This window comes from Labrus bergylta, chromosome 11, assembly GCF_963930695.1.
Source record: "Labrus bergylta chromosome 11, fLabBer1.1, whole genome shotgun sequence".
NCBI classification, from domain to species: domain Eukaryota; kingdom Metazoa; phylum Chordata; class Actinopteri; order Labriformes; family Labridae; genus Labrus; species Labrus bergylta.
The window spans coordinates 4,135,001-4,157,445 of NC_089205.1; the positions used below are offsets into that span (position 1 = coordinate 4,135,001).

The 22,445-nt window shown below is 39.8% G+C and overlaps 1 protein-coding gene across 2 annotated transcripts in view; it reads left to right on the forward strand.

Annotated features, from left to right (window-relative positions):
* Positions 1 to 21,050, forward strand: part of ubash3bb (ubiquitin associated and SH3 domain containing Bb) — a 33,606-nt gene extending 12,556 nt beyond the window's left edge. The window contains exons 2-14 of one of the 2 annotated variants that reach the window (XM_020657781.3): positions 9,098 to 9,151; positions 10,072 to 10,258; positions 11,448 to 11,646; positions 12,053 to 12,222; positions 12,449 to 12,657; positions 13,669 to 13,813; positions 13,903 to 14,026; positions 14,316 to 14,435; positions 14,800 to 14,892; positions 15,104 to 15,248; positions 16,226 to 16,332; positions 16,481 to 16,590; positions 17,902 to 21,050. In XM_020657781.3, the coding sequence (XP_020513437.2) occupies positions 9,098 to 9,151; positions 10,072 to 10,258; positions 11,448 to 11,646; positions 12,053 to 12,222; positions 12,449 to 12,657; positions 13,669 to 13,813; positions 13,903 to 14,026; positions 14,316 to 14,435; positions 14,800 to 14,892; positions 15,104 to 15,248; positions 16,226 to 16,332; positions 16,481 to 16,590; positions 17,902 to 18,039 (1,801 nt within the window). In that variant the 3' untranslated portion in view covers positions 18,040 to 21,050. Of the gene's footprint in view, positions 1 to 9,097; positions 9,152 to 10,071; positions 10,259 to 11,447; positions 11,647 to 12,052; positions 12,223 to 12,448; positions 12,658 to 13,668; positions 13,814 to 13,899; positions 14,027 to 14,315; positions 14,436 to 14,799; positions 14,893 to 15,103; positions 15,249 to 16,225; positions 16,333 to 16,480; positions 16,591 to 17,901 lie in introns of both variants that reach the window. The other variant, XM_065960007.1, reaches the window with a different exon arrangement.
* Positions 21,051 to 22,445: the final 1,395 nt, after the last annotated feature.

A 22,445-nucleotide genomic window follows, 5' to 3' on the forward strand; every position in this document is an offset into this window, starting at 1 on the left:
TTAAACTGTGGTGCAATTACCATTTTTATTATGTTAACTTTTCCCAACAATGTGAGTTTGATCTTCTCCCACTTATCAAGGTTTGTCTTAATTTTTTGAAGTAATGGATCAAAATTCAACCTTACTATGTCTCCTGTGTCCTGAGCAAGCTTAATGCCAAGATATTTCAATCCCGTTCGAACCCATTTGAAGTTAAACTTGAAAAGGGGCATTGCCTCCGACTCATTCCAGTTAACAGTGTAATCTGAAAACTTAGAAAAGGATTGGATAGTGTCCATCAGATTTTGTAGGGATGCCAGAGGGTCGGACACAACAGCTAAGATATCATCTGCATAAAGTAGGAGTTTATGCTCCGTGTCCCCTCCCTTAACCCCTTTTATACCAGGGTGTGCCCTAATAGCCACTGCAAGTACCTCTAAAAAGATGAACAGTAACGGACTTAGAGGACACCCTTGGCGTGTACCTCTGGTCAGCTTAAAAAATGGGGACACCACCCCGTTTGTAATTACTGCCGCTTTAGGTTCTTTATACACTATTTTGACCCAATTGATAAAATTGGAGTTAAAGCCGAAATGAGACAAGGTAGATAACAAGAATTGCCATTTCACCTTATCAAATGCTTTGCATCGAGAGAAATGGCCGCGATTGGAGTATTTTCAAATTGACTCAGCCACATTAAGTGTAATAATAGTCTAACATTGTCAGTTGAGGTCCTATTCTTCATAAAACCCACTTGGTTGAGGTGGACGATGTTCGGGAACACCCATTGCCAACGTGTGGCCAAAATTTTAGTCAAAATTTTACAATCAAGATTTAGCAAGCTAATAGGTCTAAAATGAGTAGGGTCCGTTGCATCTCTACCTGATTTAGGAATCAGAGAGATCACAGCTTCATTGAAGGTTGAGGCTAATTGTCCCTTATCGAACATCTCCTGATATACTCTTTGTAATATTGGGGCAAAAAATCTATGAAAGCTTTAGCTTTGAGGAGATTGCTTTCCTTATTTCATCCTCTGATATAAGTGACTCAAGTACATCGGCTTCCTCAGGTTGTAGCTTGGGCACTTCTATTTTAGAGAGAAACTGTTCTATATCTTCTCATGCAGTATTGGAAGTTACAGACAATGTGTACAATCTTTCGTAGTATTGTTGAAATACTCTATTTATATCTTTATTCGAGAAAGATTGTTTATCACCCTGATTTATAACTGGTATTGTATTAGCAACTGTTTTTTCCTTCACCTGTCTAGCCAGCAGTTTACCAGTTTTTTATCCACCTTCATAAAAACTTGTTCTTAATCTATAAAGAGCATATTCTGCTTTTTTGTTGTAAATCTCTTGTAATTGAAATTTGAGCTTGCAGAGCTCTTGAAATTGCTCATCAGAGAAATGTTTAGACAATTTTAGCTCTTTATTCTTTATATCCTTTTCCAAGATCTTAATTCTGCTCAGATTCTCTTTTTTCTTTTTGGCAGCATGTACGCTTTTGAAGCTTCCCACACCGTTGCCATTTCCTCTGTACTACCAATGTTGATTTCAAAGAAAAAAGTCTTTCTCCAAAGCTTCCTTAAAGATTGGGTCTAACATTAATGAGGTATTCAACTTCCACCTGCCTCTTTTCTCAGTATTTAAGTTTGCCTTGACAAGTAACATCTCTGGTCAAAACAAGTAACATTTATAACACAGCTAGCTACATTATCTGTTAAAGAAGAGCTTATTAGAAAAAAGTCTATCCTGGAGTATGTTTTGTGACAGAGTAAGAAAAAGGTATAGTCACACATAGTTGGATTAGTTAACCTCCATATGGCTGTTAGTCCTACATCACTACTCAACATATGCAGAGCTTCTCCTTAGTCAGGAGAGGAACTCTGCATGAACTCCTATGCAAAAAATGATCCACAACTTCAAAAATTATTTTTATTTGAACATATTTTCAGATTTAATAATTTTCTATTTTAATGTTTCTTTTCTTTCCTCTGTCATGATGCTTTTGATGTCTTGTGTGAAGCACTTTGAATTGCCTTGTTGTTGAAATGTGCTTTATAGATAAACTTGCCTTGCCTTGCCTTTAAAGGAGCAATATGTTACTCAGAACACTGAAGAGAGCTTCTCCCCCCCGCCCCCTCCTCCCTATAGGGGAAAATCAACTAACTGAACCAGTTCGCTTAACGTTTCCAACACCTGTTGGTTTGCTGTGATAGCTGGTTTCATATCTGCTAAACGGAGGGACATCCAAAACAGCTGTGTTGGGGTGCCTTGAAACCTCTTCTCTGGTCAAAACAATTACAGACCATTCAGGACCAGAATCTAAACTTAGGAGGAGGACATACTGCCTGTTAAATTGTTCTTAGAGAAGCCAGCTCTTAAACATAGCATGCTTCCTTAATGTCTGATGATGTAAGGTCATTTTATGATTTAATTCAGTAGATATCGTACTGATTGCTCCGGTAACTTGTTTGCATCTTTCCTTTTATGGGGTTTAGGTTAAAGGATCCATTGGGTTATATTAATATCAAAGTTTGGTGTACATAGCCGTCTTTGATAAAGTTTCCTGAGATTGAAATTACATAAAGATATGTAACTAAAAAAAAGTCTGATTGATTAAGGTGAGAAAATCTGAAGCTATTATTATTTAGAGACCTTTGCTCAGTATTTGAAGGGTACACCTCGGTTCTGCACAGCAAACATGCATTATCATTAATTATATTTTATTCCAAACATTTGGAGACTTGTCATGTGGATTTAAAACGTCATATTAATAGTTTAATCAGCAGACACCCTCTGTACCCTCTTTCTTTGACTCTGAGCTGCACCACTGCTCATGTGTCTTCTCTCTATATGTACTTTATTATTATTCCATATTGTGCTTCAGGCCTGCAGGCTCTTAGGATTGTAGTTTAAGAGAGACACATCGCTGCATGATTCTCAGATCTGAGCAGCGTTGTGTTGCGTGGGCGTATCGCTCGCTACCTGGTCTCTTCCTGTCTCTGTGAGTCGAGATGCACACATATCTCCATACCATTAGAAAACTTTCTTTCCCGGACTCTTTTGGCGACAGCGAGCAAGTGTTTTTCTCACACTTTAAACACTTTTAAGGCGGTAGACTGACTCTGAATGTGTTCATTTTTGAAGCACAGTAAAGAAACTTAGAAATTGTTGTTTGAGCTGAAGAAGAAGTATTTTTTTTTTTTTTTTAAGTAATGTTTCATAGCACCCCTGGGTGACACGATCTCACTGTGAAAGAATGTGAAACAGTATTGACCTTTTGATGTTTCTCATTACGAATGAGGGGGGAAAAAACATCATGAAGGATTATTGAGTCATCTCTCGGCCCCCGTGTGAACTCACAGGGGGAGCTTCTGTTGTTCTGTCTGGCTGTCAAACATGGGCTCTAAATATTAATAAAGCCTGAGTGATGTTCCCCATCTGTTACTGCAAGAGGCTTCCCTACGATGGCGGCCGCCATGCTGGAAATGCTGTCTCAACCTAACTTTGAGGCACCCTAACGACAGGCTTAGAGCTGGAGCTGAGGCGGGTTTAAAGTGTATTTACAGACCTCTACATTGCATCAGCTAGGCGCCTTATTGTGATTAATGCTAATATCCTTCATAAAATCTAAACGGATGAGTCATCAGAACATTCAACCCTGTACAGTGTGAACCGATAAAGACACGAGCTAATCAGACTTATATTGTTTTTTGAACCAGGCTGTAAACATGTTCATTTCTGCCTTTTTTGAAAGGGTGTGTATGTGACTTCTGTCGCTTCTGCAGCCAGCCTCAAGTGGACACTCGACGAACTGCAAGATGTTTTTCTTTTTTGGTTTTCTTTTTTTTCAGAATGATAAGAACTACTGTAACATCTTGAAGCTGTATGAGTTGCAGTCTGCTGTGTGCCTTTACTCACAGAAGTTAAAGGAAAATAAATCTAAACTTCAACTGATCATCTGTTGTCCTGTATCTAAGGTTACCAGAGAAGAATGTGAACAACACTGCAGAGTGCATTCTCAGTCTGATGCTCATGGATGTGGAGTCAGTCCCTCTACTCGTCGCCCTCGCCGCTTTGTTTATTTGTAAACCATAAACTGCTCATAGGCCACATGTAAACTTTCATGTTTTCATTAGATTTTATAAGTACGTCTGTGTTGCACCTCCACTCGGCTCGTCCCACAGGAGCCACATCTCGAGGCTGGCTGAGGAAGCTCCCTGCTCCCCAGAGATGAAATCCACATTAGCAGGTACACGCTCTTATCTCAGAGCCGTGACTAATTAGATTCTGTGGCTCTCATACGAATAATCTGATCTGCTGTTCCTTCTTTTCTGCTTTATCAGCCGAGCCTCCGGGTGGTGCTGAGGTGAGGGAGGGAACACGAGAATGAAAGAGAAATTGCTGTGTCTTTCTTCTCTTCCTCGTCCAGTCCCTCCCTGGAGTTCACTGCTTTCATGTGATTGTTGTGCCCTTAAACGTCTGATTTTTGCAGCAGCTTTGAAAAGAAAGTTGAAATGTTTTGATGAACAGGGAGTGAGGGAATTTGCAAAATAGAAGCAGCAGTTTTTAGTGTTCTAAGTAGCCTTAAAAAAAAAGTCTTAAAGCAAAAATCTGTAACCTGTCCACCATATCACTGTAGTTTTTAAAGTGGATCCAAAAGCACGATAACTTTCAACAAGGAGAATGGCGTCTCTCAGCACTATGTAGCTTTGGCAGCTCGCCGAGAGGTCTCTGTACCATTTGAAACAATGAGGCTGAGAAACAGAAGATGACGGATTAAGCAAAGAAGAGAAGAAAAAAAAGAGAGAACGACAGAACAGGAAGCAGAGTGTACATCCCTGCAGACATTATTCATCACAGATCGTGATGTTTAGCAGCTTTACAGAGTGCATAAAGTCATCTAACGCAGGTTTGCATACATATAAATAAATCCATCTTACACCAAAAAGTTTTCTACTTTCTTGTCGATCTTCAAATCAGCTTCATGATATCGAACCCTTACAAACCTGTCTCAACAAGCATGCAATAAATTAGCCTCTCCAATGTAGCCATTTAGCCACAGCCTGTAGACAGCATGGTAACAGTTGAATACAAACACATCAGTGTTTCCCACACATATGCGATACCTGGGCGGGCCAACTTAACTCCTCAAAAAGAGTTTGGAAAAACGTTATTTCGGTCACTTATTTGGCCCCTTTAATAATACTAATTGGTATTGTATTTTATATCGTTGAAAAGCCTGATTAGCCACCTTTACAACGAGGTATAACTTGTAAGGATCGTCAACAGGAGTGAATACCAACAGAAGAACATTGCAGGGGATTTTGGCACATTTTTTTGGGGCGCTACCCACATCTTTAGCTGTGTTGCACATTCCACGAATGCACAATCTTTACAATTATACCTCGTTGTAAAGGTGATTAATCAGGCTTTTCAACGATATTAAATACAACACCAATTAGTATTATTAAAGGGATGAAATAATTGACCAAAATAATGTTTCCAAACTTTTTTTGGGGAGTTTAGATATATCTATGGTTATATAATTTACACACTGCACAAGAGAGAGAGAGAGAGATTGAGAAAGAGCAAGAGTGTAAGTTATCCACTCTTTGTATGTCCCTCCTGTAAAGGCTCCGATTGAGATGCAATTCTTTTGTCAAAACTCAAAGCTTCTCATACCTTCGTTTCAATATTTCCTTGCAGCTGCTTCTTGCTGCTCATGCAGTCTTTTTTTAGGATGTTTGTGATAGCCTACTCATCTTCAATAAGCCTCCTCCTACGCTGATCACCTGATGTGATAACAGAATTTGAAGTGAAACATTTCACTACTTAGTCTTATTTCAGCGTACTGCTAATTAATCATATTAAAGGTCAAGTATTATACTCCTTTTCAACAAGTTTAAATAAGAGGTCCCCAAATCATGTCTCAGTTTCTTGCTCCACTCTGATTCTGTATTTCATCAAGCCTACTTCTCTAAATATTGAAATGCTCATGTTGAATCCACTTAGATGCTAAGAGATTTGAACTAGGACACACGTTTTTTAGCTTTCAGACACAAATATATGTTTGTAGTGTGGATGTTTTTTTTTCAGCCTTAGCTACTTGAATTTGAATCTTTATTCCAAATTTATTTTCTCATTTTTTGTTGTGTTTTTGTGAAGAGGAATCACTAAACCCTCTACTGAAAGGAGTCTATATGAGCATCCTCCTACACAAACTGTGTGTGTGTGTGTGTGTGTGTGTGTGTGTGTGTGTGTGTGTGTGTGTGTGTGTGTGTGTGTGTGTGTGTGTGTGTGTGTGTGTGTGTGTGTGTGTGTGTGTGTGTGTGTGTGTGTGTGTGTGTGTGTGTGTGTGTGTGTGTGTGTGTGTGTGTGTGTGTGTGTGTGTGTGTGGACTCATGCCGTGCTGAGTGAGCGCTGGGGAACCAACGCTTCCTCTGACTTGTGATCCGTGCTGTTCTGCCCACGCACTCTGTGAACCAAACTGTGGGTTACTCAGTGTTGGAGCTCTCAGTTCCTGATTGAGACATGAATGTAGAGATCCACTGTGACCTTTAGACTGAAACGGAAAAAGAAAACCATTTATATATTCTCTTTACATCATCATCCAGATTGTTTATGTTTAATTGGAGAACAGGAGTCATTTCGTTGTTATCATAAGTCAGCCTGAGTGAATGATTTGGTTGTCATAGAGCAGTAGTTCTCAAACTTTTTAGACTGCGTACCACCTCCGACAATATTTGGCTCTCCAAGTACCACCATTATGGTCGATGTTAAAATACACTGTAGGCCTATTTCTACACACATTTTACACAAGAGGCAAATATATTCATAAAAAGAATATTGTTTATTATTGACAGCTGGCAGCCACACTGTAGGTCGACTAAGGGCTAAGAACTTGCACACACAAAAGTGCAGCACAATAAAAATGACAACTTTATACCAACAACCTGTTTGGAAATATTTAGTCTCCAGTGTTTCCCACACAAACACGATACCTAAGTATATTTCCAACCTGTTCTCAATTAATTTTTCATTTATTCATAAAATTGCTGCATGCCTGAGAGAGCGAGCAGTGGAGAGAGAGAGAGTGCAGGTGCGCGCTCAGCAGGCTCTGTGCAACCAGAGCCGCTTCATTATAAATCTCTGCATTCAACATAGCAAAACTGCCTTTTTTAAAAAATCCCTCTCAACTCCTGCGGAGTGTTAAGACCGCAAAAGAGAGCAGAATCACATCAGCTTCAGAGCGAGAGAGAGATAGAGAGATAGAGGGAGGGGGAGCGATAAGGTCCACTGTCCGTACATACATCAAAACTGAAGCTTCTCCTGGCTCCGTTTTAAAAATGTAAATGTAAAGCTGCCTGCTGCGGACTGTGTGCTGAACTCCAATAAATGACAGAATATCTGTTAATGTAGGCCTACAATGTAATGATAAGCTTAACAGATATTATGATAATGTAGACCTACAATGTAATGATAAGCTTAACAGATATTCTGTTAATGTAGGCCTACAGCTGCTTGCTGTTGTTTCAGTTCTGAACTATAACGGAATATCGAGTGGAACTTTTCAAAACATGAGGCGTACTCCTGTTGTTGTTTATGTCTTTGCGCGAGCATAAATTGAGAAGATTAAAGTTGTTTGTCGCAAAAACTAGATTAATTTAGAGGGGAAAACACATTCGATATTAATACAGCCCAATAGATACAAGACAGATAAGAGTACCACCACAGGGAGCCTGCGTACCACCGGTGGTACACGTACCATAGTTTGAGAACCACTGTCATAGAGTATAGTGTTGTTGCATTGCTGTGTTAATACCGGTGGTGATCACAACTCAGATCAGATCATTTTACAGATCGTCAAAATAATATATATATATATATTTATATTCTAACTGTCCTCCTCCTCAAATAGCAATGACTCAAAATTATTATTATTTTTTTCTTTAAGATTTATTTTTGGGCTTTTCGTGCCTTTATTGTTCAGATAGGATAGTGTCAGGAATCAGGGAAAGAGAGAGAGGGGAATGGTGTGCGGGAAAGGAGCCACAGGTGGGATTCGAACCTGGGCGGCTCGCTTGGAGGACCATAGCCTCCATACGTGGGGAGCGTGCACTAACCACTGTGCCACCAGCGCCCTCAAACTGAACATTTTAACAGCACTACATTTTAAAATGATCTCCATGATTCTTCATAATGTGTCACATCCTCAACTGTCTTCACTGTAAACACATTGATACATTTAAAATAATAATAAACATCAAGTAATAAACCTGAACTCTCTTTTTATTTAGAAAATGGGTGAGCTGCATGTGTGAATGCAAACATACATGTTTTTTTAGTTGTTTTTTGGGGGGGTTAGGGTTAGGTGCAGGTCAGTCCTGAACCAAACTGTGAAAAACTTTTGAAAAAATATCTTTCAAAAGACTGAATTGTCATATTCATAATGCAATCTCCATGGCAACTACATAATGTCTTTCTTTTCACTGAGACACTGCAGTACATTTATTTTACACCATGATGAGACATTTTCCACCGACCTGCAGGTCATATAGGGCATCCGTCATGACATGACATCAACAAACGTTAAGATACTGAAGTGAATAAAAACTCCTTACTCTGAAGTGAGCAGAGACTGAAAGTACACTCACATCTTCTGAAAGGAAGCCATTTTCATTTGCCATTATTTTGTTTTTCAGTCCAAGTTGGTGAATTTCTGTTGAGATATTCACTCCAGCCGGGAAAACTCTGAATAATTCACCAGATTTATTTTTCCACAGCGTTGTTAGTACCCGACTCCTGAGGTGCTTCTGTTCAGTCCAGTCAACAACTTTTTCACATTCTTCTTCTTTTCCTTTAATGCCGTCACTGTAGCTGTTTCACACTTTCTGAAGAGGTGCATAAACAGCGCTCCTTTTATCCACCAGAAATCTCCTGAGGATGCAAACTAACATACTGAAAACTGAATCAGTGCTCCTCCACTCTGTCAGAGAATTCACTTTGCTGTATTTACACACAGCAGCTGCACACACTTTACAATACGGATGAGTCACTGACTGTTTCATCATTTTTTAATTATGATTATTTATTTTTCTGCCCTCTCACAGACTGAAAGCTCTGGTGTCGACAGGAGGTCGCAGCGTGCAGGCAGCGTGTGACTGGTGAGTGAAAACTTCAAATGTGTAAAGAAAACATCCACATCAACAGTCGGGAGGGGGAATGAGGGTTATACTGCCCCCTATTGTAGAAAAGTGATCAAATAAAGCTCTTTTACAGTCAGTAGATTGTATGTTGTTCTGGATTCTCTGGAAAACATATTTTAATCAATTTACCTTATTTATTCAAAGAAAGCTTCTCTCGTTTTCTTTTAATTGGAATATTAATCGATCTTTAAAGGTCACATATAATCCTCCTTTTCAACCATAAATCTCAGAGCTCCCCAAAACATGTGTGAAGTTTCTTGTTCTACATCCACTCTGATCCTGTATTTGATCATGACCATAAACCCCTTTATTTCAGCCCTGCTCAGAACAGGCTGTTTCTGTGTCTGTACCTTTAAATATGTAAATGAGTTGTGCCTGACCACACCCCCTCCCTGGAAGGGGGCCTCTTGGGTGGCTAGGGCTTTCTTGCACCATGCCCAATTGTTTATGGTGAGACTCAGAGGGCAGAACAAACACCTGGGAGTGTCACCCACCAGGGGGAGGAGTTACTGCCCTTTGTGATGTCATGAAGGGAACATCTCTGAACGGCCTGTTTGAGCACACATTTTCTTGAAATTGCAGCAGGCAAAAAATTGAGGGGTTTGTAGACAGACTGGGGACACATATTAGTGTTAGGAAACCATAATAAAGTGCATTTAGAATAATATGTGACCTTTAAATGTATTAATTATCTACTGGTTAAGACCCATTAAGTTGCAATCTCTCCTCTGCAGAGAACTTTACGCCTTTTTTGGGGGGGGTCACAAATGTTTCCACATGCTGTGAGCTGTGGAACATAATCAGAAATAATGAAAAAGTCATCATGTTCAGACTCCTCACAGCACGATTCTCTCCCGTCCACCTCTGTCCCTCTGCAGGCTGTTTTCCCACGTGGATGATCCGTTCCTGGACGATCCTCTGCCCCGAGAGTTCGTCCTCTACCTGCGACCCAGCGGACCCCTTCAGAACCAGCTCTCCCACTTCTGGCAGCAGAGCCGGGTCACATGCGGCAAAAACAAAGCCCACAACATCTTCCCCCACATAACCCTCTGCCAGTTCTTCATGGTGAGTGCAGAGCTGAACAGCTGACTTCTTCGATTAATTAACACCTCCATGGTTAAAGGGCAGAGTCAATACCATAAATATGATGAAGAACAAGCAATCTTACCTGGTTTGTTTGTTTTTTAGACAAATATCAGATTCTTACATTTTCATTGTACATTTTTAAAACTTTGTGGAATTTTATGACATTTTTCTGAAAATTATTCCGGAAAACTTTCAGGAATTTCAATAGAAGTGTCCATGATTTCTTGATGGAAACCTTTAAGACTTTTTTGGGGGGATTTTTGGACACACACATGCACTTACAGGATTCTGCACTAAAGGAGAGCTGAAAGAGAATTTTAATGGAAACGTAAAAGAGTTTTCAGAAAATCTTGGAAATTTTCATTGCAAGTACCAAACTTTATTTACCTATTAGTCGATTAGGCTTTGAAATATAAGACAGCATCACGTTTTTGTGTAAAGCACTTAATGTGGTAATTTTAAGTTTTATACAACAGAAGACCATCACAGCATTTACAGGTTATCTATTTTGCAATGGCCGTCCCAAGATGGGCCTTTAAATTAAATCATAACAAAACAATTCGAAACCAAAAACAGATGAAAAAATAAAACTGCAAAAACCACAAGACAGTTTCAAAATAAAAGAGTAAGAGCTCAAGTGCAGTGTTAAATAGATAAAATGGATATTGAGACAACTTCTTTAAATAAAGGCAGCTGTAAACAGGTGAGTGTTTAACCTTGATTTTAATTAAGCAGTAATCTCTGCTCATGGATGCTGTGGGCGTGTCCGTTGTATGTGACAAGCCCCGCCCATTTGCAGTACAGATACGCCCCCGCCAAGTGTCAAATTCTCTTGAAAAAAACGAAAATACAAGAATCCAGAAGGCATAGCTACCATGCCAAACTGTAGACTGTAATGTTGAAACTTGTGAAACGAGCAAGAAAACAAAAGATGCCAAAGCGATTAGTGCTTTTTTTATCTTAGAGGGGCGGGATTATGCTATGACCCCCCCCCCCGTCTACATCCATAATTCAGTCAAACATAGTTCTCTGTCTTCACATCTTTACAGCTACGTATGTCCAACAGATTTTGTCTGTTTAGAAACTTATTTCTGATTTTCCTTTACACAGACTTTAAAGTAGTAGAATATATTTTTAACTCTACTCTTTATTCCCTCGTCTCACTCAGTGTGCAGACCACAAAGTAGAAGCCTTATGCGAGGCCCTGCAGGCCGCCGTCCAGCAGTGGCGGGGTCGATTTCCAAGCCCTCTACCTCTGGAGCTCTACACGTCCTCCAACTTCATCGGCCTGTTTGTGGAGGAGCAGGTGGCCGACGTCCTCAAGCAGTTTGCCGCCGACTTTGCCACAGAAGCCGTCAGGAAGGCAGGTGGGCAGCACTCCGCAGTTATTCACCGTCTAATGTTTGCTGTACCAAGCAGCGGCTAGGAAAAAGACGGGTCGGGATGAAGGTCATGTTCGGTTATTACGGGGTCACTCAATCCTTTTTTAAACACGAGACTAACTGCCAAACAGTGTTTCATGCTGCTAAGAGCCAAATCCGATTAGAGCCGTGCTGTTAGCGCTAATGCTCTGCCACATTTCTGTTTCATGGTAGAGAGGCAGATTTGACTTTTCTCTGATGCTTTCATGCTGTTTTTTTCCCCCTTCTGTAACTTCCTTATCATGTGCAGTTAACAAAAGTTGACTTTCATTTGATTTAATCGTTGGTATGGGGTGTGATATGCTGTGCTTTGCAAATCTAAAAAAAAAAAGCTCTCATCTTTCTCCACCAGAAGTCCATGTGGAGCCTCACAAGAAGCAGCTCCATGTAACCCTGGCCTACAACTTCCCCACCAATCACCTCCCATCTCTGGAGAAACTGGCCAAGGGCATCGAGGTCAAGCTGGGCTGTGATTGGCTGGCGGTTCTTTTCTCCCGGGACATTCGTTTTGCAAACCATGAGGTATCTAAGATTCAAAACTAATCATGCTTCTCAGCTTTTGGATACTTACACCTGTGTAAACTGTCAGACAGTGTTTGAAATCACCATGGCAACAGCAGATATCCCTGTTTGTCTCCCCCATCCTATCACCATAGATATGAAGAGAAGCATTATGCGTATTTCTCTTGTTGACCAATCATTTGGACAGCTCCAGTGAGTAACCCCCCCCCCCGCTGTGTCTCTGCAGACCCTGCGTGTGATGTACCCCTACATACCTCAGAACGAGGACGAGCTGGAGCTGGTTCCGGGCGATTTTGTCTTCATGTCTCCGATGGATCAGGGCAGCACCAGTGAGGGCTGGGTGAACGGGACCTCGCTGGCGTCGGGACTGTCCGGTCTGCTGCCCGAGAACTACGTCAGCTTGGCCGATGAGTCCGACACCTGGGTCTTCCACGGGTGAGCAGAGCACCTCACACAGGTATAAAAGGTGCTGTCACCTACCTCAACAAAACAAACAGATTAAAGAATACAGGTCAAACACCAGAATCCTGTACTGCGGAACGAGTGCAACGAAACCAGGGTATGTTTGGGTTATCTCACTGTTAAATATGAAAGACAGACTAAGGGGAGGGGGGGGGGGGGGGTCTATATTGCACACCCTGGAAAGCCATAGCAAGCTGCTTAGCTAACCTGGCAGCATCTTCACATCACAGGCATCAGTTGAAAGCACGACTCTATTTCCAATTGTCAATAATAAACGATAAACCGCTACTTGTAGCCCTAACTATTGCCAAGAAAACAATACTGCTAAACTGGAAAAGTATGAAAAAGATCAGCACATCACAATGGTTAGACCTCCTTACACAACAGATATCAATGGAACAACAATCAGCCACACTCAAAAACCAACTCACAGAATTCAAAAAAATACACTCCACAATTCTCACCACCATTTTGATGCCACAGCAGAACCGGGCAGGTAAACAAGGAGGAGAGAGGAAATTAGCACAATTTTAATATAATTTACAAACCGTCTGTATTCAGCAATCATCATGTCAGCACCATACAAAGAGAAAAACAAAAACAAAAACAAACAAATAACACCAAAAATCATCACCATGTGTACAACCTATCCCACCAGTTTTATTTTACATAATTGTGTTACTATACTGTCCCCATGTTTTTCTTTGTCCTGTTTGCTTATTTACTTTTTATGTCCCTCTTTCTAATTTATTCATTTTATTTACTGACCCTTTTCCTTTTGTTTTGTTTGTCTGTTTGTTTTTGTCTAAGTCTGCTTGCAAAACTGTACCATACCACAGTTCCCCTCTTGTTTGTATCTCTTTTTTTTATTGTGTGAGTGTGTGTGTGCACGTTTTGGTGAATGAAAGTTTAAAAAATAAATAATAATAATAAACGATTAAATCTATGACGAGAGTGTCCCTGACTGAAGCGTGTCCTCCTCAGCTCCCACTCCTTCTTCAGCTGTGGACCCAGTGACAGGACCAGCAAGGACAGAGGGATGTTTGATGGGCTTCTGGACGGCCGTCGCCCTGACAACACGAGTCCCGGAGACACTCCCACCCTCAGTCTCATCTGTCATCCCATGCAGGTACTTCTGCGATTGTAACACATTCAAGTTCTGCAATCAGCTGTGCACATCTTCACAAAGTCAATGACAGTACCTTTTATCACCAGCAGGTTCTGCGGATCACTGGGAGTCACTCTCGGCAGCCCAAGAGGACGCTTTTTGTCTGTCGGCACGGCGAGAGGATGGACGTGGTCTTTGGTAAACACTGGCTGTCCCTCTGCTCCGACAGTAAAGGTGAGACATGCTCAAGCAACTTTAGGAGGATACTATGTGTTTAAAACAATAAAATCTCAGTCAATTCAAGTATTTGATGGTATAGAATAATACTTAGATTGAAGGATGAGAGCAACCGCACCTATTGTATGAATACACATACCTTAAACTCCACACACCCCGGCAGGAAGGTGACACATATTTACTTGAATCATAACAGGGTTCAAAAGTTCTTAAATGCTGAATATTTGTTTCTGTGCCCCACTTTTTTAGTACAAAGCAGCAAACATGTGTTTTTGTTGTCCTGCAGGTAAATATGTCCGGTCCAATCTGAACATGCCATCCAGTTTGCCGCTGTGGGGCGGACAGAGAGATTATGACATGGACGCTCCCATCACTGTGTTTGGATCCACGCAGGCCCGACTAGTAGGTACGTCATCAGTATGGATCTGAATCACTCCTGTTTGCATGTAAAAAAAAAATAAAAAAATAAAAAAAAATATATATATATATATGTTCTCCCACATCCATCAGGCTCATGAACAAATGATCTATTTCTTATTTATTTTTAATACCACTCTTTTAACCGCATATAACAATTATTTATGACCTACTTATCATGCTTTTAATAGAGCCACTTGTATGTGTGTGTTTCTGTTGTTGTTTTTGTGTCTAGCTATATGCGCACTGATGCTCTTTCACACAAATGAAGTTTCTAACGGATAAATAAAGTTATTTGAATTTGAATATATACTGTATGTATTTAAACCTTTAATCAACATGTATTTTTCCAGGAGAGGCCCTGCTAGAGAGTAACACAGTGATAGACTTTATGTACTGCTCTCCCTCCCTGCGGTGTGTTCAGACGGCACAAAACATCCTGAAAGGTAAGAAGAAGAAGAACATTTCACTGATGTCTGATTTTCCAACATTTATTCTCTCCTCTTTAAGTTTTACATGTCAGTCCTGAAATGTAGAAAATTAAGCTCCTGGGGGAAAATGTTGTGAGCTGGGGATGTGATGGAGTTCATAGATTTACCAATTTGTTTATAAAACTTTGAACATCTGAGCTGTAATAAGTTGTGTTCGTGGACACAGGCCTGCAGCAGGACGGTAAGCTGAAGGTGCGAGTGGAACCGGGGCTTTTTGAATGGACCAAGTGGGTTTCTGGGAACTCGCTTCCTGCATGGATACCTCCCACTGACCTGGCTGCAGCGCACTTTAGTGTGGACACGTCATACAGGTATGCAAAAACACACTTCATAAAATGAAATTCTTTCAACTATAATCAGGGCCAATCGTAGAAATGCAGGAGTCATCCTCAAATTGTCCCAATTAGGTTTTCTTTTCTTTTATCTTAAGGATTGTTAGGAGTTATGTGAATGTTTTTTTTTATATTTAATGTGTTTAGTTAAGTAGAAAAGCCCTAGCACGCTTTGTGCAGGGAAGTGGCTGCTTGCCATACACAATAAATAGATCTGTTTCTGACATTTAGAGGATATTTCAGAAACCATGCTCCATGTTTGTTTTTGTTTTTTTTATTGCTTTATGTTTTTGTCAACGCCTCTTTGAGTTTTCAGAAAAGTGTTATATAAAACTAATGTAGTATTATTATTATTATTATTATTATTATTATTATTCACTGGAGTCCAGAGGTAAGCTAATGCAGGAGAGACAGAGAGCAGCTGCGGGAGGACAGCTAACGGGTGCTAACTAGCATTAGAGATTGACCAAATTTTAAATGTTTTTTTAGAGATTTCATGTTATCTTCATACACCCTGCTGTATCTTTGTCTTTATTATTTAACTGGGGCTTTAGTTTAGAAAATAATCAAATCAATTGAATACACATAAAAGTCTAATGGCGGGGCATTTTCAGTTGTTTCCAATCGGACGGAGTCAAGCTACTAGAGAGTTTATCTAATTGAGTTACAGTAACTGAGGGCGGGGCTTGACATTAGGTCAATTGTCCAACAAACTTCTCGACAGAAATCTTGCATCAATTTTTTAGGGCTTGTGTCCAATAACGCTATTTTTGCCCTGGCAGCTTCTTTCAATACAAAACCAATTCAGTTCAGCGTTTCAGCATTGTTTATATTTTTGCATGTTTTGTAGATGTTGGTCACTGACATGACCGTCTCCATCCAAATTGCTGTCACAGAAAAAACTTGAAAACAAATACAGTTTTTCACAGTCCTGCCTGGTGTTTATGTCCACACAGACCTGTAATCCCAGTCAGTAAGCTCACTGTGTCAGAGCCCTATGAGACCTACATGAGCCGCAGCTACCAAGTGACCAAAGACATCCTGTCAGACTGCAAAAACACGGGTAAGAAACTGAGCGCAGAGCTCCCCGAGCATCTGCAGGAGCTTTGTGAGACCTGTGTAGGCAAACTTTTAACTCTTTGTTTTTACTTGCTGGTGTGTTTGCTCTGTGCTGATGTTGCATCCTGCCGGGGTTCTCGCTCTGTGCGTAGGAAACAACGTGCTGATTGTAGCCCACGCGTCTTCCTTGGAGGCCTGCACACGCCAGCTGCAGGGACACAGCCCACAGAACCCCAAGGACTTCATCCAAGTAGTTCGAAAGGTCTGTTCACTGCCTCTCATTTTCTAAATATAGTCTGACTTTTGTTTCTCTTTTGTCAGTCTCTTATTATGTTATGCACCGCAGTTATGTCCATCTGGTTGTTGTTCCTCTCCCCATGCCCACTGTGGCAAGAGAGAGACAGGACATTTAGACAAAGATAAGCAAGCAGAGAATCATGTAAATAAAGCTGTAAATGAAAGAAATCAAAGTTATTTTTCTGATTTTTTTAATATCTGTTCTAAAGAACAAATAAAATATGTCTGCAGCTCCGCACAAATGTTCAAAGAGCTAGTTTTTGTAAATATGCTGCTCTTCAGCTGCACGCTGCGTCCAGTCACACCTGCAGCTAAAAAGCGACAACACAGACAGGCAGTTCAAATTCAAGGTCAGAAGACACCAATGTTATGCAAAGTCCTTCTGGCGTCTCATTAAGGTGAACAAGTTATGTTAGTGACCAACACAGGAGACGGGCACTGATGTTACCTGATCAATATGTTTCTATTCAGTCCTGCACACTGACTAGAGTGTGTGCAGATACAGACCCCCACCAAACACTTCAACTGGATTATTAGTCATCACTGACAGATAATATTTAAAAATGGGTCAATATTTTTGGAATGATATCCTTGAATATTCCTCCTCCAGATAAATCAGTCACTCAAATCATGTCTGGGTTCCTTAAAGAATCCAGATGTGCACATAGCTTGCTTAACTTCACAGTCAGGACCAATCAGATCATTTGATCACAAAGGTCTGTAAGATAATCAGAAAAGAGGGGGAGAGGGGAGTAGAGAGACCGACAAACACCTTTTGTTTCCCAAATGATTTTTTTCTTTTTTTCTGCCAGTTCTTCCTGCATTTTGCGAATGCAGCTGTTTTTTATTTTATTCTGAATTGTGTGGGTTTTTTTTTTCAAATATCATAGTTTGCTCACAGTTTCTGAAGTATGATGATCTACTGACGGAAGACTCGTTCATGATTGTGTTATATGAAGCCAACTCCGCCCCTTTTATGTAAATACTCGCAAGAAACTTTTGGTCGATTCATCAGGTCGATAGCCAGCTCGTGTGAGCATTTAACTTGATCTCTTATTTTAGGGTGTATCTCACCAAGTGTAGCGAGATAACCCAAATATACCCATGTTATGTTGAACTCACCGTATAGTACAGGCCCTGGTCTGGACCTAATTCTTTTTTTGTGCTAGGGCTAGGCTGTAAAGTACAGGGCATGTTTGCTGCCAGCCTCTAGTGGACACACACTGAATTCCTTTAAAAAAAATTAAAATCTTCAACTCCTGTTTGTGATCCTCAGATCCCGTACCTGGGCTTCTGCTCCTGTGAGGAGCAGGGAGACACGGGGGTGTGGCAGTTAGTGGACCCTCCCATCCTCCCCCTTACACATGGACCTAACCACAGCTTTGACTGGAGAGAGACACTTCTGCAAGAATGACACCCGCCTGGTCCGCCCAGCCTGAATAACTGTACTCTCACAAGTTTTTGGACCACTGGATCCTCTCTGAGAGACTTCCTGTCTGAGGACGAGGAGCGGAGACTCAGCCAACAGATCGAATCCCTGATACCGAGACTGGTTTCCAACATTAAGCAAAATGTTCTCACTCAAATTTTATTACAATCTTTTTTTGCTCCAGAATAAGAGACATGTCAGTTTGGGTGTCATCTGCTCTGAAAGCTGGTAAATGATCAGCCCGGTCTCACAGTTTGTGAATTAAGCATGTTTCTAAAGTGTGTGCAGAGTGCGTTATGTGAGAAGTTTTAAATACTTGAATGTATAACGAAGTGAGAAGGACTGCTGTATCTCGTGACACAGAAGTGATTTAAAATGTAAAGCATCAAAAAAGCAATATTTTAGTTCCATGCTGTGAAGAATCAGGTTTTATTTTTAATTCAAAATGTAAGTTCATTTTCACTGTTAGTTCACTTAATCTGGTAGTACATTGTATGATTTCATGCATCCGGATCCAGCCTATCTATAGTCTGTGGTTTAAATATTCAGTAAATGTTAACATCTGATGTTACATCACAGCTCAAAGGGCGGGTCAAAGGAAGACATTTACAGGGGGAAAACAAATGCATATTTTAAAAAGTTTACTTTGACCCTCAGCTGAAACTTCAGGGCTCCTGACCAGGATCAAATCATGACAGGGCATCCTTTGTCTTGCTTGCTCATCCTAAGGGTTTAAGTGAGAACACATTTGTCTACAGCACGGACTCACCGGACCCCCGAATATAATGTGACCCTACATAACGTCTCTAGTAGCACATCCAGTATACAGCAGTGTCTTCTCTTGTCAATGTAGTGTCTGTACTAATAAAAAGGCAGCAACTTTTAACAGCACAACCTGCACTATAGACAATCATACAGTAGCTCCAGCATATTTTGAAGTGTGTGTGTAATAACTGTTCAAGGGTTCAAAGTAGCTGTAAATACTTTGAGAAACGTCTTCCTGCGGCATTTTCCTTTTAAAATGTTTTAAGAAAATATATTGTAAGAAGAGAGAAGAGGATATTATCTTCTTACCGCATGCAAGAATTTATTTATGCTCGGTATCTCAGGTGTTGACTGCAGTCAAGACATGAACGTATTATGCAGCCTTGAAAAGTGTAATATTGAATGTCTGTTTACTTGTCAGCAGGCACGGTGTTATGGGCGGGCTCTAAGGGCCTGGGCTGACCCTCTTGTAATGTCTGCTCACCCTAATGACTGAGAGAAGAGACGTTCCTTACTTATGCTTTTATAGATTCATATTGGAATGCAATTTAACATCTAAAATAGCAGTTTCCACTTGAAAAAAATGTGAAGACTATAATTTGATTTCTATCATATGTGAAGTCATGACCAATCAAATCAGGCCATTTTACGATACCCAGTACAAAAGCTCGTAAAACTAGCTAGGCGCGCTTAGCTTGCACATCATATTACTGTACAGATTGCTCCTTTAACTTTAACCCTGGTTAATGTCAGTATATAATCACAAAATAATTGAAGTCTTCTGTCACCTCATACATCTCGTCCACAGTGACTGACACCGCTTGTGAGAGAGTTTAGAGGCATGACATTTTTTTACAGCCTAGTATTAATACATTTCCTTAGACTGACGATTCCTAGAACTTATCGTAGGAAAGACAAAGGCTGCCTCGTCTTAATTTCTATATTTTGTCTTAAAAGTACATACAGACCTTATGTGTTGACATGAGCTCATAAACTGCTCTCTCTCTAAGTCGATGCAGCTCGCCCATCAACAATAGCTTTCTCCCTCTCTGCTTTCAACATAAACAAATATTAAACCATTAAGGTCGTCAAAAAGGAGGGCTTTGTTAAAAATAGATGTTAAAAATATGATGTATTGGTTTTTACCATCCAAAATCAGGAATGTTTCTTATATTGATCATTATTTTTGCATTTGGTAATAAGGGCAGCATGTTTTATTTTATTGTGTGTCAATGTGCTTTAGAAAGTTAGCACTATAAGAAATAGTCTATAAGAAATAATAGCTATGAGAAGGGGAATTCCATTTGACCTGGGCCCATCCAAAATCGGATCACTACGATTTTCTGTGATGAAATCAGGAGCGAAGGAAATAAGGTTTGGAGTCACTGCTTTCAGTCATAAACTCTTAAGGGGAAATGTTTACTAAAGTAATAAGAATGTTTGGATGAGGGTGTTTTTGGTGGGTTAAGCCCTTTTCACATGCAAAAAAGCTCCTGAAATTGTCACAAAATGTTTGTGCTGAGCTGCATGTGTGAACACAAACAGCCACAACTGCTGTGTTTATTTTCTGAACATAAACAGCAACACTGTGTACATCAGTCAATTTAAAGTTACGTCTTTTGAAATCTGTTGATTTGTCTTGTAAGATGTAGTAGGCTTCATGTACATTTATGGTAGTTTGTAATTTATCTTCTGTTGTGTTTTCAGCGTTGAAAAAGAAAAAAAGCTGTCCTTTGTAAACAGCTCTATATTTTGAATACTCCTCGGGATCCAGAGGAAAAGAAAGGAACATATCGTCGTGTGATTTGTGGGTAACAATGTTTATTTGCAGTTTGCTTTTGTTCTGACTCGACATGAAATAAAATATTTTTTTCTACAAAGCAATAAAACCAACATACCTTTCTTTATCTCTCAGGTGGGATGTTTACCGTGTACTATTGTTGTTTAGCAAGGCCTGAGGTCAGCTTGAAGTGTGATCACAGCTGGTGCCATGTCTATTATTAGTCCTGCATTAGATGGACTCAGGAGGACTCAGGGAACTTCCAAAGTCCAGGAATGTGCAGTGCTGGTTTTGAACAAAAGATGCAATAAGCAAATGCAAGTGATTTGATGCAAGTAGCTCTTTGCCACTTTCATTTTTTCAAAGTAGCTCTCAGATGAAGAAAGGTTGGAGACCCCTGACTTAAAGAATGAAAACATAACTAAAAATACAAATGAATAGAAAAGTAAACAACAAAAGAAGAACAGTCAGAGGTTCAATCTGGATTTAAAACCTTTATAGTTTTTATCTCTTAAACTTGTTTAGTTTTCATTTAAGTGTATTTTAAGTTATTCACTCATTCATGAAGATAACAAAACATTTTGGTTTGTCTTCTACAGAAATAATCTACATTTATGTTTGAATTGCTTGTATAAAATAATTGTGTACTTTTTTTTAATTCGCCATTTAATTTTTTTAAATTATATTCTAACATTGATGACTTTAATCTTTTTCAGAAATAAAAAAATAAAATGATCCTACAAAGATCTTGTTTATACACAATTAAAAATAGGATGTTCTAAAGTTCAACACAACCCCCCCACCCCCACCCCAAAAAATAAATAAAAAAATAACTTCATTACCGGGGTTAATATAATTTATCTTCTTCTTAAGAATAGCACTTGTCTTCCTTCCATTGTTAGTCAATGATGTCATTTGCAAAGCGATACAGCCTCATTTGCATAAACATCCCAGAACTTCACAGGAACCCTTTAGTTCCTTGAAGAGAAGTCCCTGAACCTTTTAGTTCTGGGGGCCCTGGGTCGAAACGGGGATATAGTGTCTTCTGAGGCACTGGTTTAATGTTGGATTGGGTCAGATATCAGGTTAGTTTAGTAGACACACACACTCACATCATGTCTTTGTTTAGGAGAGCTAGGTTAGGGGTGCTGTTCATATGTTGTTTGGTTTGGTTAGTTGGATTTTCTTTTCATTTTCTTTTCAACAATTAGACTAAGTATGTGAAACTTAATTAGAGTCCTTCCGTTTTACAATGTTTTATTTATTTATTTGAGCAGATCTCGTTGGCCCTTTCAGTTTGCCTCTTTCTTGTAATAAATAAATTGAATTTACCAACGCCATATGGTTTTTATGTTGCTTCCTCATGAGCCAGGTCCTAACAGAGCCTCGATTAGGAAACAAGTATAGCCAGGATTTAAGGGCAACCTGTATAATGTAGCTCTATTAATGTAGGCTATGTGTGGATATATTGGGATTTCTTTTTAAATATATATTTGTATTTTAAAGTAAAAATAAGCCTTTTCCTTTTATTAATCAATTACCGTCCTGGTTGATCTCCAGCTGGCAGTAAATAGGCTAATCTGTGTGCTTTATAGACTATACTATATGAATTCTAAATGTCTTCAACGATATCATTTTTTTTTTGGTGAGGGGGGGAATTTTGTTGAAGCTGTCCTGAAACAAACTCTTTCTCAACCTGCCCTAAAACATCCATGTTAGTTATTGTTTCTTTATAAATATCCAGTTAATAGAAAAGTTACATCTTCATCAGTTTGACAACATGTGGGTCATTTAGAAACTGTGATGCACAAACACAGCAGAACCAGAAACCAAAATACAGAGAACA